The 17274-nt window shown below is 40.0% G+C and overlaps 1 protein-coding gene across 1 annotated transcript; it reads right to left on the bottom strand.

Moving 5' to 3' along the window:
* Positions 1 to 7403: 7403 nt before the first annotated feature.
* LOC147169845 (uncharacterized) lies at positions 7404 to 13708 on the bottom strand. Its single transcript, XM_086083181.1, has 9 exons — positions 13553 to 13708; positions 11843 to 13182; positions 11228 to 11292; positions 10886 to 11037; positions 10037 to 10515; positions 9418 to 9482; positions 9077 to 9228; positions 8840 to 8986; positions 7404 to 8082 (listed from the first exon to the last, which is right to left on the bottom strand). The coding sequence occupies exons 2-9, from the start codon at positions 13145 to 13147 to the stop codon at positions 7991 to 7993; spliced, it is 2457 nt and encodes an 818-aa protein (XP_085939307.1). The 5' UTR covers positions 13148 to 13182; positions 13553 to 13708; the 3' UTR covers positions 7404 to 7990.
* Between the last annotated feature and the right edge of the window lie 3566 nt (positions 13709 to 17274).

Below are 17274 nucleotides of genomic sequence, written 5' to 3'. Positions count from 1 at the left end.
AGTTGTTGTGGTTCCGGAAGTTGTTGTGGACATGGTAGGGGCAGTTGTTGTGGTTCCGGAAGTTGTTGTAGAACTGGTAGGGGCAGTTGTTGTGGTTCCGGAAGTTGTTGTGGACATGGTAGGGGCAGTTGTTGTGGTTCCGGAAGTTGTTGTAGAACTGGTAGGGGCAGTTGTTGTGGTTCCGGAAGTTGTTGTGGACATGGTAGGGGCAGTTGTTGTGGTTCCGGAAGTTGTTGTGGACATGGTAGGGGCAGTTGTTGTGGTTCCGGAAGTTGTTGTGGACATGGTAGGGGCAGTTGTTGTGGTTCCGGAAGTTGTTGTGGACATGGTAGGGGCAGTTGTTGTGGTTCCGGAAGTTGTTGTGGACAAGGTAGGGGCAGTTGTTGTGGTTCCGGAAGTTGTTGTGGACATGGTAAGGGCAGTTGTTGTGGTTCCGGAAGTTGTTGTGGACATGGTAGGGGCAGTTGTTGTGGTTCCGGAAGTTGTTGTGGACATGGTAGGGGCAGTTGTTGTGGTTCCGGAAGTTGTTGTGGACATGGTAAGGGCAGTTGTTGTGGTTCCGGAAGTTGTTGTGGACATGGTAGGGGCAGTTGTTGTGGTTCCGGAAGTTGCTGTGGACATGGTAAGGGCAGGTGTTGTCGACCATTGTAGAGTGTGATATTAACAAACAAATCAATAATAGTATCTAGAATGAATTTCATGATTTTCTTATTAAATTGTTAACTTTAACATGTAGCATTATATGGCTAATCTGACAAATATTACAGCGATTGTTAGCTTTCATATACAATACCTTGTGATCTCGTTCTCACAGTCCCTACAGAGTACAGAATAATATGTTATTTTATAATCTGTAGACATTATTCTGCAAATTGTCTCGCTCACATTGTATACACTGTATTCTGAACACACACACACACACACACACACACACACACACACACGTTGAGAGAGAGAGAGAGAATTGAGTAAAGCAAACATGCACACCAAAATACCTGTGATGAGCAGAAGGAACACGACAGCTTTTATACTTCCCATTTCTTCTTCCTGTTAAAAACAAATTTGATGATGGATAATCAAGATCTTGTCATCCACCAATCACACATTTCAGTTCCTCCGCAAGGTGGATGGATGGATGGATGAATAAATGGATGGATGGATGGATGAAATATGCTAAAAGGGTTGTCTCTGAATGAGTTTTGTAACATGGCAACAATTTCTGCAATTACTGAAGGCAGAAGTCAATTCAAATACAACTTGAGACAAGGCAGAGCAAAAGCCTGTACCATCCTAAGTGACTTGACTCCTTATTGGTGCTGCTGAATGCTCTTGCCTTAAATTGCAGTCTTAAACAGTCTGCTTGAAAGTACAAAACTTGGATCCGAAATGATATTACAAATGTCATTGGTTTGAGAATTAACCGGAAATTGTTGTGGTACATGCAACCCTTCTTTGTCCTTCTAAATTGCCATGTTTCAACCCATGAGTTATAACCTATACAATGTTCCTTCATATCACTTTTGGGATATTCTCACAAACCCACATTAAAATTAATGGAATCTGCCAAAGAAACATTCTTGATTTTGTATTGATTTAAAAAAAAAAATAATTCCAATGTTAAGCTCCGTGTAATTTCAGTGTCTTCTTACCTTTCAGATGAGTACGATGACGTTGTCTTCACTGCCTTTGTGAAGTGAATGCACCTGTATTCCATTTATATGCCACATACTATGATTTTTTTTTTTTTTTTAAATGGATGTGAAACTGGCACTAACTTGTTTTATCGACGTGCCATTGTTGCCATCTTGAAATGATGCAGTCTGACTTGTTAGGAATCGACCGCCTCTCATCCATGCTGCTTGAAAAAAATCCCAGGTTGTTTTACAGTAAGCTGTATTTTGGATCACATGTACTGGGTGGCTATTAATTACATGAACAGGAGTAAAAAATATATATAATGCGGTTGTAGCAAACCACAATGAATCACAGTGACAGTGTTTGTATTAGTAGAGCTAGTCATTCGTGTATAATTGATTCATCAATAATTGACTGTGGATGTCATGTCTTGAAGAAACATACCCAAAATGGAGTATGGCAACTACTTTGTGGTCCAACTAACACCATGACACCCATAGGCCTACGTACAGCCACTTATATAATCCACTATGTCACAACATTCCTGTTGATCTTACCAGTTTGATGGGATGTAATTAAAATAAATAAATACATTTGGTTAAAACGACTTCTTTAGTGCCAAAGAAAATCTCAACTGGAATGAATGAGGACCACCTACTGTTGGCAAGCCAGTTAAATTGCTATTTGGTTTAATTATGCTAACAACGGTGATAAATTATGTATAATGTATATCGTATAAATATTGCATACATTACTTATATATGTAAAACCATTAATAAAAATATGCCAACATCATCATGTGATATCCTGAAAAACAATAGAAAACTCTAGCGTAGACGCATGCGTTTAAGTGTCCCTTCAAGTGTCAATGTGTCAAAGTCAATGTGTCCATCACAGACAGCACGGACAACATCAAGCAGATTTGAGAATTCCTCCCACACATGCTTCAGGATGTTGCGATCCGCCCTGTTGTCATTCGATCATTCATGCCATCGATATTTGGAAGTGGTGGAACATAAACTTCGTCTTTAACATAGTACCACAAGAAAAGGTGGGGTCGGGGGATCAAGTGCAGAGCGCCAGGTCTGCCATATCAGTCCTACCAATTGAATGGCACTGAAGGATTATGAAACTGCAGCAGTGAAATTGACAACCAATCAAACTTGGATAACTCGTCTATCAAATGACCAGGGATTCAGTCTGTTACATTACAAAAAAAAGCTGAATGAGCTAAAGTTTCACATGATTTGCATATACATTTTAGTTGAATTTTAGTACAGTTTGAGGCTTTGGAGTTTTCATTGGTGTTTTATTTTGATAAATATATCAGATTTCTTCGTCTTGGTAAAGTTAGGCTGAAATTTCACGGGCCATTTCAAAGTTTTTCCGGTTTTGAGGTCAGAAATAAAATTTGCTTCTCTAATTGTGACATTTTTTAAATGTAACCATTGTTCTGAATTGTTGAAAGAATCATTTCCATGAAGTGAAGCAGATATAGTATCAGAGGCAGAGTAGCATCTGTGTGGAATGCCGAAAGACAAGTTTGGCGTAGCTCCTTTATTTTTGTGTTGAAAACCATTGTATTATATTACTAAATACTGGAAATACCCGTGCAATTATCACTCCACGAACAATTGTCTGACTCACACAAACAATGTTATCATCTCATTTGACTCAAAATCAAAAATAACAATAGAAGAAAGAAGAAGCTTTCCTTCGAGCCTCACTTATCAAAAGTTTGTAAAAAAAAATAAAAAATCACAGTATGTGGTTATTTTTTGATTGTTCAAACACTTTGTTGTTGAAGCTGGATGTTTCATTACATGCATTGAGCGTGAAATATATTACAGGTATAGTGATGTACAAAGGCTCAATAAAAAACAGACTTGTGTGGTATATGGACGCCCAGTAGCACTGATTAAAAATTGTGGCCCCCTACATTTAAGTTGCTCATCCCTGATGTAGGAGAGCGACACAATCCTATACATTGACCACCACAGACAGCACAGACAACATCAAGACGATTTGAGAATTCCTCCCACATGTGCTTCAGGATGTCAGGGTCCACCGTGTGGATATTCCATCTTTCTGTCATCGATATTTGCTGGACGTGGCGGAACATTTGAAATTTCAAGTGACATTTCCAAACTGTTTCCGGGTTTGAGTTCAGAAATAAACGAGCTTCTGTAATTGTGACATCATTTAAATACCACAACCATTGTTTTTAATACTTGAACAAATATTTCCCATGACGTGACACAGATAGTATCAGAGGAAGAGTAACATCTGTGTGGAATGCTGCAAAGGCAAATTTGGCATATGTGATTCACATTTCCTCTATTTTTGTGTTGAAAACAATTGTATTATATTATAAGGTATATCAGACGTCCCCGAGGAACAAACAAGTACAGTAATCACTCCACAAACAATTGTTTATTTGACTCACACACACAATGCTGTCATCTTGTCTGGCTCAAAGTAAAAAATTAAAAATAAATAGAAAAAGCATTCCTCAAGCCCCATGGACACCAGGAACTCAACAGACCAGTTTAGATGGCAGAGTAAGTTGTATAGTATTTTAGTTTTTTTTTTTATATTTAGTATTTTTTATTTTAAGTCAAATAAGCATAGCAACGGGTTAGATAAAACAACGCTGGACAGTTGAGCTAAATGAATGATTAGATGAGTGCATGTTGCCCTCTGCTGGATAAAGACAGCAGCTGGAAAAGTCATTATATACTGTCTAATTTGCACAGTACCATTATCCCAAAGCAGCTGCTCATATATATATACACATTCTTAAAATTATGTCCAAGATTAAAGGACATCAAGTTGGCATGCAAATTTGCATCATGGCTTGAAGCTCGATTCTCTTAAATATTTCTCTCGAAGCGGCTCAACTAGGATAACATGATAATTCTAACACCCCTGACCTGTCATTGAAATGCAAATAAAAATTCTGCTATTGCTATGGCTATGTCTGAGACTTTTATGTCACCATAGGTGAAGACGTCAGGAAGTCACAGGTTGGATAGTGGGGTTTCCCCAATTGGGTTCAATTTTAGATCCAAGGTTCAATTTTAGGTCCAACACTTTTCATTGTGTACATGTCGCCACTTGGCAGGGTCATCGGGAGTCTTCTCATTTATGCTGACGCTTTACATTTGTTTCTCCAAGTGACCACAACTAGATAGATACTCTTTTTAACTGTATTTAAGAAATTAAGTCCCGGATGGCAGATAATTTCATTCGGATCAATCAGGACAAAAAAACTGTCACTGGTCCTGAAACTCAGAGGAGACACATATGTTAAAATTGTAACAACTAATGTCGTATTTGAACTATTTGTTGCCTGCATTATTTACTGATATTAGCCTACATGGCATGAATGTACTATGTAGAGTCACCTTTTTAATTTTTTTTTAATTTTTTTTTTTTATGATTCACCTCTGTTGAGAAGTTTCTGCATGTTTTCCAGACTTGTGAACACTATTTGCTATTTTCGTGTAAAAAGTTTGTGTTTGGTTTCTCTGCAGAATTTACAGATGTATTTTAAATGTTTAACCTGTATAAATAACACTAGTAAGGGGGGGGGGATAGAACAGTTAAAATAACTAAATTATTTTATTATTTTATGATGTGCCGAACTTGCTGAAAGATGGAAGGGTTCATTTAAAGGAAAAGAGACTTGACACAAGTACTAAAAGCGCAGTTACTTGGTTTGAGCCCAGTGCAGAAACAGCATTCAAAAATGTTTTGCTAGTATTTATTGTAGAAAACAACAAATAAAGGTGATAAATACAGAACAAGCAAAAACAGGGGATCAGAAAGTGCTACAACACTGGTCGGATAAATTATGTGCTGGGTAATGCACAGAAAAAAGGCGGCTCAATTGGTTTTCAACTACATGCATTCAGTCATGGGCACAGTACTCTGATTAAATTACTTTTATTGTATTTACAAATACAGAATGCAAAAAAAACAAAAAAAAAAAAAAAGCATGCAACTTCAAAGTAGCCCATTAGATGAGACGCGAACATCACCGGCCGGGGACGATCAGTGTAACTTCCGGATCCATACCAAAGTGAACTTCATATTTGAAGTGTGAAATATATTCCAAATGGATATTTAGAGAATTCACGTGTCTCAGGAAAAACTCCACAATCCTGGACTTGCAGGCATCCTCACAAGTTTTGCGAGTGGTCGCCCTCGTTTAAATGTCGCATCACCCAGTTTGCGTCCATTTCATGAAGGTGCGTAATTGACGTACCTGAAGTCGATGGGAGAATCTGCACAGCCAAAAAAAGTGTGCAGCAGCAAGTCATTTTTGACTTAAGCCTCCGGGTGCATATGCCTCAGTCACAATAACTTATTGTGTTTGGCATACGCTTATCTCGCACTGCGTGTAGGGCATCAACTATCTGCGGCTTATAAAAATCATAATAATAGTAAATAAAATAATATCAGTGTGTAATGTTTAAAATAAAAGTTTGTAAATCATATATGTTGTGTACCTCTTCTTTCGACCATACTGGGTGAAATTAAATTAATTTTGGGGATGTACGCGGAGCTAAAGGTAAGTCGAAGCGAAGCAAAGCGGGGATGAGAGCGTCCAGTGCGTAGCAATGGTTCTTCCCCGGGGAAATGTTCTGCTCTTAACTGGAGCCTATTTTGGGTGAAATTAAATGTTTTTTTCCCCCCGTAGCTCCCTCTCACCTTCCTTAGGTGACAGTGCGGAAAAATGATTGATGTGATTTTGTTGCTTTTTTGGCCTAATTCCGTAATTTGCTTCCATGGTTGGCATTTACTGTGCCACGCTGTGGTTAAAGGTGATATTGCATGGTTTCAAATAATTATGAAATTAATATCGTACAATCTATAGATGCCAGGGAACCCATTGGGGAATAAATGAACTCATTACATATAATAAATACGGATATATGATTTTATTTTATTTTTTTAAGTCCTGAAGGTTATGGCGAACCCTAATTATTAAGTGGTCTGGCTGTCAGCAGCATCAAGTGGGTACATTTTCAGAAACTTACATATGATGACTTGATAGCTGATTTTGCAGCCCCGGAAATGCAGACGTTCTTTGACGGGGGGGAATTAACAGCATGTGGTAAATATTTGATTGCTCAAACTCTTTGATGTTGAATTCTTGATTTTTTTATACATGCATTGAGCATGAACTATATTGCTGGCACTGTATTATACAATGGTTAATATATATATATATATATATATATATAAATATATATATATATATATATATATATATATATATATATATATATATATATATATATATATATATATATATATATATATATATATATATATATATATATATATTTATATATATATATAGTTAGATTTTTAATTTGGGCTGTATTCCTATTTGCACTACTCAAACATGATGGTCATGACGACACCTAGAGGACAGTAGCCGGAACTGCGTGCTGTGACTTTCAGCAAAGCCTGTCATCATGACAGCAGAAATGACAAAATGTTGAGAATTCTGAGAAATTAAAATTTTTGACAACCCGAGAATTAAGATTTGAAAAAAGGCCTGACGTAAACAGGCCTTACCCCAACTGTAACAATATTATTTTACATAATGAATGTCAAGGTAACATCATTAAAAGACAAACAAGTTTGAGGATGAAAACTTTTATCCCCCCCCCCCCCCCACACACACACACACACACATTTATAAATGCACCACTGTATGTGACTGTGAATAATACTTGATTCTCACTGCGACATGGTGAATCACTTGAAGGTTTTTATTGGCAATAAACATTTTTTATTAGCTTATTGCAGTTCAGTCAAGTTTTTCCAAGATAATAAAGCAGCAATAATAAGTACTAATTGTCAAATATTTGTTTTGTCAAAATTAGTAAGAAAAGAGAAAGATGAGTCAGTAAAATTTCACGGAAGATTGTCATGTTCCGACCTCCCAAACGAATCTCAAAAAATGTATTTGAAGTTGTTACCAAAATAGCAAACAAAAGTACAGGGTCGTAGGTTAAAAATCATAATTACAGATACCAAAAATTTATAATTAAATATATATTAAATATAATTAAACAACAGTCACAACACCACACAGGCGACACGTAATGTGACAACAAGGAGCTAAATACACACGCAGCGTGATGAGACAACAAGACACACACGTGGCTGGAGAGAGCTGAAGAACATGGCTGACAAAACCAGGTAAAGAATTAGCGAGCCGACAGAGAAGGCACAAACATGCCGAAGGATGACAAGTACACATCTTTTGCTACCTTTGACATCCGATTGACAATAGTCATCATGTACTTGCTAAGTTACTTTATCGGACATGAATTCATGTGTATGTAGTGCCTTGGAGCATCAGTGCCAAAGTCACCAACGTCAGGGATAGGGTTGCCAGTGAGAACGCTGTAGGCCGAGATGCATCTGGAGGAATTCAGAACATAATGGGTCAATACAAAAGACAATGCATAAAAGGAAACTTCCACATATGAACCCAATAGTCATAAGATAATCTGTTAATAAAAATCATATGGGCTCAACATTTTAATGCCGGACCTGCTGTTGTTGTTGCTCCCGTATAGATGGTCATTGTGCTCAATTGAAACACACAGACAAGGTCATTAGGTAAATAAATGTCATTTCCGCTTTTAACTGTCTTTGGTCAATAAAAGGCATTATGGCACTCAACTCACCACTCGAAACTAAATGGTCGATGTTCTCCTCGCTCCAAAACTGTGGTTCTTTGCTGCATCGTCATGTTAATTTACCTCTGCTTAAGTATTTCTGGCGGGTTGCACCAGAAGCACGGACTTATACATACGTTTATATGTGTGTACAGATACAAACTGTGGCATTATCACCATAGAGACAGAATATAACATGAAAACGCAGTGGAAAAATCAACGTGTTCAAGCGAGGCTAGTTTAGCGAGTGTGACGGCGCAGTTATTTCTGTATGTTTACATGACCTTTCAAAACCTCATAATTGCCAATATTCACATTTTTAAAGGGGTTTTGCCTGCACGTAAACTTACTCAAAGATGAGAAATCAGTACCTTGTGTTGTAGAAACTAGTGCTACTGGTGTGTTAACATTTGCTGCAGTCGTAGTGACATTACCTGCAGGCGTGGTCGCATTTGCGGGAGGCGTGGTCACATTTGCTGCAGTCGTAGTGACATTACCTGCAGCCGTGGTCACATTTGCGGCAGGCGTGGTCACATTTGCTGCAGTCGTAGTGACATTACCTGCAGCCGTGGTCACATTTGCGGCAGGCGTGGTCACATTTGCGGCAGGCGTGGTCACATTTTCGGTAGGTGTGGTCTCATTAGCTGCAGGCGTGGTCACATTATAACAACCAAATAACAAGATTGTTAAATGAAATCTGCACATTTTAATTTGGAATGAGGACAAAATCTTACCGGATGCGGAAATTGTTGACACAATCACAGGGAGGGTAAAGTTGGAACTGTTGCCTGCTGCCTCCACCAGAGCGCTTTCCACAGAAGTAACGTTTGGCACTGTGGCAGAGCTGTTGAATATCAACTCGGATTGGACCACAACTGAACCTTGACTGAAAAAAACAAACAATATTTTGACACCTCCAATACATTGGGTGTGCATGTTGCTGCTTAGCCAAGACAACAGACATTCATGAACAAATTTGATGAAAAAAGGAAGAGGAAATTGCGAGTATTTTTAAGTGCAAACATGTAAATGGAATAAAGCTGCTTCGTCTTTTTCAAGAAATATTGTAACATACCGAAAAGAAAAGACTCGAGATCGATTGAATCTTCTTCCAAAGCGTATCGAATATACGGCATTGAGCTGAGGAGAGGAAATATGAATTATAATATTATCAATTATTTTTCCTGTATCATTTCCATCGGTGTCCCCTTCTCCAGGGACCACCACTACACCACTGACTGGAGGTATTAGTACTCAGAATCAGTGAGTATTTGTACAGACATCAGTCTGAAAATGGTGGTATTCAACATCCCTAGTAAAAATTCATGATCATTTTCCCAAAAAATTATCAACAATAATTTTGAAAACAATTACTGTAAATATTAACATGCAACACTTAATTTCTATAAATCTCTGTAAGTAACAACATTTACAAATGAGTACTTCACTGGTGAGCTATTTTTTAGAACAGGCCCACAGGCTACTCATGAAGTCCTTGCGGGCTAAAGGCACCATGTTAGTGACCCCTGATGTAGAGCGTATAAATGTATATAAATGAAAGAAATTTTAATAAATAAATAAAAAACAACAACAAAAACAGAAGTTTTGAAATGTATGGAAAAACCTGTATACTATGTGTATTGTATATAGAGTATGCATTTCATTTTAAGAACATACATTACTGGAATAATTACCTGGTTTTCTATTTGGTTCGCCAAAGTTTGAAACTCAGGAGAAGATGAATTGGAAAGTTGTGCCGTGAAAGTCTGGTTCAAACTAAAGCGCATGTTCACCCTTGGCTGCTCGGGTGTTGATGTTGCAGCCGTGGTCACATTTACGGCAGGCGTGGTCACATTTACGGCAGCCGTGGTCACATTTGCGGCAGGCGTGGTCACATTTGCGGCAGGCGTGGTCACATTTACGGCAGGCGCGGTCACATTTGCGGCAGGCGTGGTCACATTTACGGCAGCCGTGGTCACATTTGCGGCAGGCGTGGTCACATTTGCGGCAGGCGTGGTCACATTTACGGCAGGCGCGGTCACATTTGCGGCAGGCGTGGTCACATTTACGGCAGGCGCGGTCACATTTGCGGCAGGCGTGGTCACATTTGTGGAAGGCGTGGTCACATTTACGGCCATTGTTTCGGAAGGTGCCATTGTTGTTGTAACTTCAGCTGTAAGGTTTCAATTGAGAGAAGAACTGTTAACAACAAAGGAATATTATTAACGTATTCAATTCATCCATTGATGTATTTTATTATTATTAAACAAGGTACAGTACTTTTTTATTTTGCCTAAAATTGGTGTCGGATCTTTCTTCAAGTTTCCTGATATGGGTCATCATTGTAAGGTTGGACCTCTCACGTTTGTTTGTTTGTTTTTTATTTAAAAGAATACCATTCGGAATCATGCGAGGCAAAACTATGAAAATTCACTCTCCGATCTTTAAATAAGTAATGTACAATAGAATGTTTTGGCAGGCAAATAACAAGATTGTTAAATGAAATCTGCACATTTTAATTTGGAATGAGGACAAAATCTTACCGGATGCGGCAATTGTTGACACATTCACAGGGAGGGTAAAGTTGGAACTGTTGCCTGCTGCTTCCACCAGAGCGCTTTCCACAGAAGTAACGTTTGGCACTGTGGCAGAGCTGTTGAATATCAACTCGGATTGGACCACAACTGAACCTTGACTGAAAAAAACAAACAATATTTTGACACCTCCAATACATTGGGTGTGCATGTTGCTGCTTAGCCAAGACAACAGACATTCATGAACAAATTTGATGAAAAAAGGAAGATGGAAATTGCGACTATTTTTAAGTGCAAACATGTAAATGGAATAATGCTGCTTCGTCTTTTTCAAGAAATATTGTAACATACCGAAAAGAATTGACGAGGGATCGGATGAATCTTCTTCCAAAGCGTATCGAATATACGGCATTGAGCTGAGGAGAGGAAATATGAATTATAATATTATCAATTATTTTTCCTGTATCATTTCCATAGGTGTCCCCTTCTCCAGGGACCACTACACCACTGACTGGAGGTATTAGTACTCAGAATCAGTGAGTATTTGTACAGACATCAGTCTGAAAATGGTGGTATTCAACATCCCTAGTAAAAATTCATGATCATTTTCCCAAAAATTATCAACAATAATTTTGAAAACAATTACTGTAAATATTAATATGCAACACTTAATTTCTATAAATCTCTGTAAGTAACAACATTTACAAATGAGTACTTCACTGGTGAGCTATTTTTTAGAACAGGCCCACAGGCTACTCATGAAGTCCTTGCGGGCTAAAGGCACCATGTTAGTGACCCCTGATGTAGAGCGTATAAATGTATATAAATGAAAGAAATTTTAATAAATAAATAAAAAACAACAACAAAAACAGAAGTTTTGAAATGTATGGAAAAACCTGTATACTATGTGTATTGTATATAGAGTATGCATTTCATTTTAAGAACAAACATTACTGGAATAATTACCTGGTTTTCTATTTGGGTCGCCAAAGTTTGAAACTCAGGAGAAGATGAATTGGAAAGTTGTGCCGTGAAAATCTGGTTCAAACTAAAGCCCATGTTCACCCTTGGCTGCTCGGGTGTTGATGTTGCAGGCGTGGTCACATTTGCGGCAGGCGTGGTCACATTTGCGGCAGGCGTGGTCACATTTGCTGCAGGCGTGGTCACATTTGCGGCAGGCGTGGTCACATTTGCTGCAGGCGTGGTCACATTTGCGGCAGGCGTGGTCACATTTGCGGTAGCCGTGGTCACATTTGCGGTAGGCGTGGTCACATTTGCGGCAGGCGTGGTCACATTTGCGGCAGGCGTGGTCACATTTGCGGCAGGCGTGGTCACATTTGCGGCAGGCGTGGTCACATTTGCGGCAGGCGTGGTCACATTTGCGGTAGGCGTGGTCACATTTGCGGCAGGCGTGGTCACATTTGCGACAGGAGTGGTCACATTTGCGGCAGGCGTGGTCACATTTGCGGTAGGCGTGGTCACATTTGCGGCAGGCGTGGTCACATTTGCGGCAGGCGTGGTCACATTTGCGGCAGGCGTGGTCACATTTGCGGCAGGCGTGGTCACATTTGCGGCAGGCGTGGTCACATTTGCGGTAGGCGTGGTCACATTTGCGGCAGGCGTGGTCACATTTGCGGTAGGCGTGGTCACATTTGCGGCAGGCGTGGTCACATTTGCGGCAGGCGTGGTCACATTTGCGGCAGGCGTGGTCACATTTGCGGCAGGCGTGGTCACATTTGCGGCAGGCGTGGTCACATTTGCGGCAGGCGTGGTCACATTTACGGCAGGCGTGGTCACATTTGCAGAAGGCGTGGTCACATTTGCTGCAGGCGTGGTCACATTTACGGCAGGCGTGGTCACATTTGCGGCAGGCGTGGTCACATTTGCTGCAGGCGTTGTCACATTTGCTGCAGGCGTGGTCACATTTGCTGCAGGCGTGGTCACATTTGCGGCAGGCGTGGTCACATTTGCGGTAGGCGTGGTCACATTTGCGGCAGGCGTGGTCACATTTGCGGCAGGCGTGGTCACATTTACGGCAGGCGTGGTCACATTTGCGGAAGGCGTGGTCACATTTGCTGCAGGCGTGGTCACATTTACGGCAGGCGTGGTCACATTTGCGGAAGGTGTGGTCACATTTGCGGAAGGTGTGGTCACATTTGCGGAAGGTGTGGTCACATTTGCAGAAGGCGTGGTCACATTTACGGTAGGTGTGGTCACATTTGCGGCAGGCGTGGTCACATTTGTGGAAGGCGTGGTCACATTTACGGCCATTGTTCCGGAAGGTGCCAATGTTGTAGTAACTTCAGCTGTAAGGTTTCAATTGAGAGAAGAACTGTTAACAACAAAGGAATATTATTAACGTATTCAATTCATCCATTGATGTATTTTATTATTATTAAACAAGGTACAGTACTTTTTTATTTTGCCTAAAATTGGTGTCGGATCTTTCTTCAAGTTTCCTGATATGGGTCATCATTGTAAGGTTGGACCTCTCACGTTTGTTTGTTTGTTTTTTATTTAAAAGAATACCATTCGGAATCATGCGAGGCAAAACTATGAAAATTCACTCTCCGATCTTTAAATAAGTAATGTACAATAGAATGTTTTGGCAGGCAAATAACAAGATTGTTAAATGAAATCTGCACATTTTAATTTGGAATGAGGACAAAATCTTACCGAATGCGGCAATTGTTGACACATTCACAGGGAGGGTAAAGTTGGAACTGTTGCCTGCTGCCTCCACCAGAGCGCTTTCCACAGAAGTAACGTTTGGCACTGTGGCAGAGCTGTTGAATATCAACTCGGATTGGACCACAACTGAACCTTGACTGAAAAAAACAAACAATATTTTGACACCTCCAATACATTGGGTGTGCATGTTGCTGCTTAGCCAAGACAACAGACATTCATGAACAAATTTGATGAAAAAAGGAAGATGGAAATTGCGACTATTTTTAAGTGCAAACATGTAAATGGAATAATGCTGCTTCGTCTTTTTCAAGAAATATTGTAACATACCGAAAAGAATTGACGAGGGATCGGATGAATCTTCTTCCAAAGCGTATCGAATATACGGCATTGAGCTGAGGAGAGGAAATATGAATTATAATATTATCAATTATTTTTCCTGTATCATTTCCATAGGTGTCCCCTTCTCCAGGGACCACTACACCACTGACTGGAGGTATTAGTACTCAGAATCAGTGAGTATTTGTACAGACATCAGTCTGAAAATGGTGGTATTCAACATCCCTAGTAAAAATTCATCATCATTTTGCCAAAAATTATCAACAATAATTTTGAAAACAATTACTGTAAATATTAACATGCAACACTTAATTTCTATAAATCTCTGTAAGTAACAACATTTACAAATGAGTACTTCACTGGTGAGCTATTTTTTTAGAACAGATGTAGAGCGTATAAATGTAAATAAATGAAAGGTAAAAAAATAAAAATAAAAATAAAAATCAATCAAAAAAAAAACAACAACAACAAAAACAGAAGTTTTGAAATGTATGGAAAAACCTGTATACTATGTGTATTGTATATAGAGTATGCATTTCATTTTAAGAACAAACATTACTGGAATAATTACCTGGTTTTCTATTTGGGTCGCCAAAGTTTGAAACTCAGGAGAAGATGAATTGGAAAGTTGTGCCGTGAAAGTCTGGTTCAAACTAAAGCGCATGTTCACCCTTGGCTGCTCGTGTGTTGATGTTGCAGCCGTGGTCACATTTTCGGTAGGTGTGGTCTCATTAGCTGCAGGCGTGGTCACATTATAACAACCAAATAACAAGATTGTTAAATGAAATCTGCACATTTTAATTTGGAATGAGGACAAAATCTTACCGAATGCGGCAATTGTTGACACAATCACAGGGAGGGTAAAGTTGGAACTGTTGCCTGCTGCCTCCACCAGAGCGCTTTCCACAGAAGTAACGTTTGGCACTGTGGCAGAGCTGTTGAATATCAACTCGGATTGGACCACAACTGAACCTTGACTGAAAAAAACAAACAATATTTTGACACCTCCAATACATTGGGTGTGCATGTTGCTGCTTAGCCAAGACAACAGACATTCATGAACAAATTTGATGAAAAAAGGAAGATGGAAATTGCGACTATTTTTAAGTGCAAACATGTAAATGGAATAATGCTGCTTCGTCTTTTTCAAGAAATATTGTAACATACCGAAAAGAATTGACGAGGGATCGGATGAATCTTCTTCCAAAGCGTATCGAATATACGGCATTGAGCTGAGGAGAGGAAATATGAATTATAATATTATCAATTATTTTTCCTGTATCATTTCCATAGGTGTCCCCTTCTCCAGGGACCACTACACCACTGACTGGAGGTATTAGTACTCAGAATCAGTGAGTATTTGTACAGACATCAGTCTGAAAATGGTGGTATTCAACATCCCTAGTAAAAATTCATGATCATTTTCCCAAAAATTATCAACAATAATTTTGAAAACAATTACTGTAAATATTAATATGCAACACTTAATTTCTATAAATCTCTGTAAGTAACAACATTTACAAATGAGTACTTCACTGGTGAGCTATTTTTTAGAACAGGCCCACAGGCTACTCATGAAGTCCTTGCGGGCTAAAGGCACCATGTTAGTGACCCCTGATGTAGAGCGTATAAATGTATATAAATGAAAGAAATTTTAATAAATAAATAAAAAACAACAACAAAAACAGAAGTTTTGAAATGTATGGAAAAACCTGTATACTATGTGTATTGTATATAGAGTATGCATTTCATTTTAAGAACAAACATTACTGGAATAATTACCTGGTTTTCTATTTGGGTCGCCAAAGTTTGAAACTCAGGAGAAGATGAATTGGAAAGTTGTGCCGTGAAAATCTGGTTCAAACTAAAGCCCATGTTCACCCTTGGCTGCTCGGGTGTTGATGTTGCAGGCGTGGTCACATTTGCGGCAGGCGTGGTCACATTTGCGGCAGGCGTGGTCACATTTGCTGCAGGCGTGGTCACATTTGCGGCAGGCGTGGTCACATTTGCTGCAGGCGTGGTCACATTTGCGGCAGGCGTGGTCACATTTGCGGTAGGCGTGGTCACATTTGCGGCAGGCGTGGTCACATTTGCGGTAGGCGTGGTCACATTTGCGGCAGGCGTGGTCACATTTGCGGCAGGCGTGGTCACATTTGCGGCAGGCGTGGTCACATTTGCGGCAGGCGTGGTCACATTTGCGGCAGGCGTGGTCACATTTGCGGCAGGCGTGGTCACATTTACGGCAGGCGTGGTCACATTTGCAGAAGGCGTGGTCACATTTGCTGCAGGCGTGGTCACATTTACGGCAGGCGTGGTCACATTTGCGGCAGGCGTGGTCACATTTGCTGCAGGCGTTGTCACATTTGCTGCAGGCGTGGTCACATTTGCTGCAGGCGTGGTCACATTTACGGCAGGCGTGGTCACATTTGCGGAAGGTGTGGTCACATTTGCGGAAGGTGTGGTCACATTTGCTGCAGGCGTGGTCACATTTGCGGCAGGCGTGGTCACATTTGCGGTAGGCGTGGTCACATTTGCGGCAGGCGTGGTCACATTTGCGGCAGGCGTGGTCACATTTACGGCAGGCGTGGTCACATTTGCGGAAGGCGTGGTCACATTTGCTGCAGGCGTGGTCACATTTACGGCAGGCGTGGTCACATTTGCGGAAGGTGTGGTCACATTTGCGGAAGGTGTGGTCACATTTGCGGAAGGTGTGGTCACATTTGCAGAAGGCGTGGTCACATTTACGGTAGGTGTGGTCACATTTGCGGCAGGCGTGGTCACATTTGTGGAAGGCGTGGTCACATTTACGGCCATTGTTCCGGAAGGTGCCAATGTTGTAGTAACTTCAGCTGTAAGGTTTCAATTGAGAGAAGAACTGTTAACAACAAAGGAATATTATTAACGTATTCAATTCATCCATTGATGTATTTTATTATTATTAAACAAGGTACAGTACTTTTTTATTTTGCCTAAAATTGGTGTCGGATCTTTCTTCAAGTTTCCTGATATGGGTCATCATTGTAAGGTTGGACCTCTCACGTTTGTTTGTTTGTTTTTTATTTAAAAGAATACCATTCGGAATCATGCGAGGCAAAACTATGAAAATTCACTCTCCGATCTTTAAATAAGTAATGTACAATAGAATGTTTTGGCAGGCAAATAACAAGATTGTTAAATGAAATCTGCACATTTTAATTTGGAATGAGGACAAAATCTTACCGAATGCGGCAATTGTTGACACATTCACAGGGAGGGTAAAGTTGGAACTGTTGCCTGCTGCCTCCACCAGAGCGCTTTCCACAGAAGTAACGTTTGGCACTGTGGCAGAGCTGTTGAATATCAACTCGGATTGGACCACAACTGAACCTTGA

Source organism: Leptonotus elevatus, chromosome 8 (genome assembly GCF_054856555.1).
Source record: "Leptonotus elevatus isolate MCC_2025b chromosome 8, RoL_Lele_1.0, whole genome shotgun sequence".
Classification (NCBI taxonomy): Eukaryota; Metazoa; Chordata; class Actinopteri; order Syngnathiformes; family Syngnathidae; genus Leptonotus; species Leptonotus elevatus.
The sequence above is the reverse complement of the archived record's forward strand: the minus strand, read 5'-3'. Positions and strand labels throughout refer to the sequence as shown.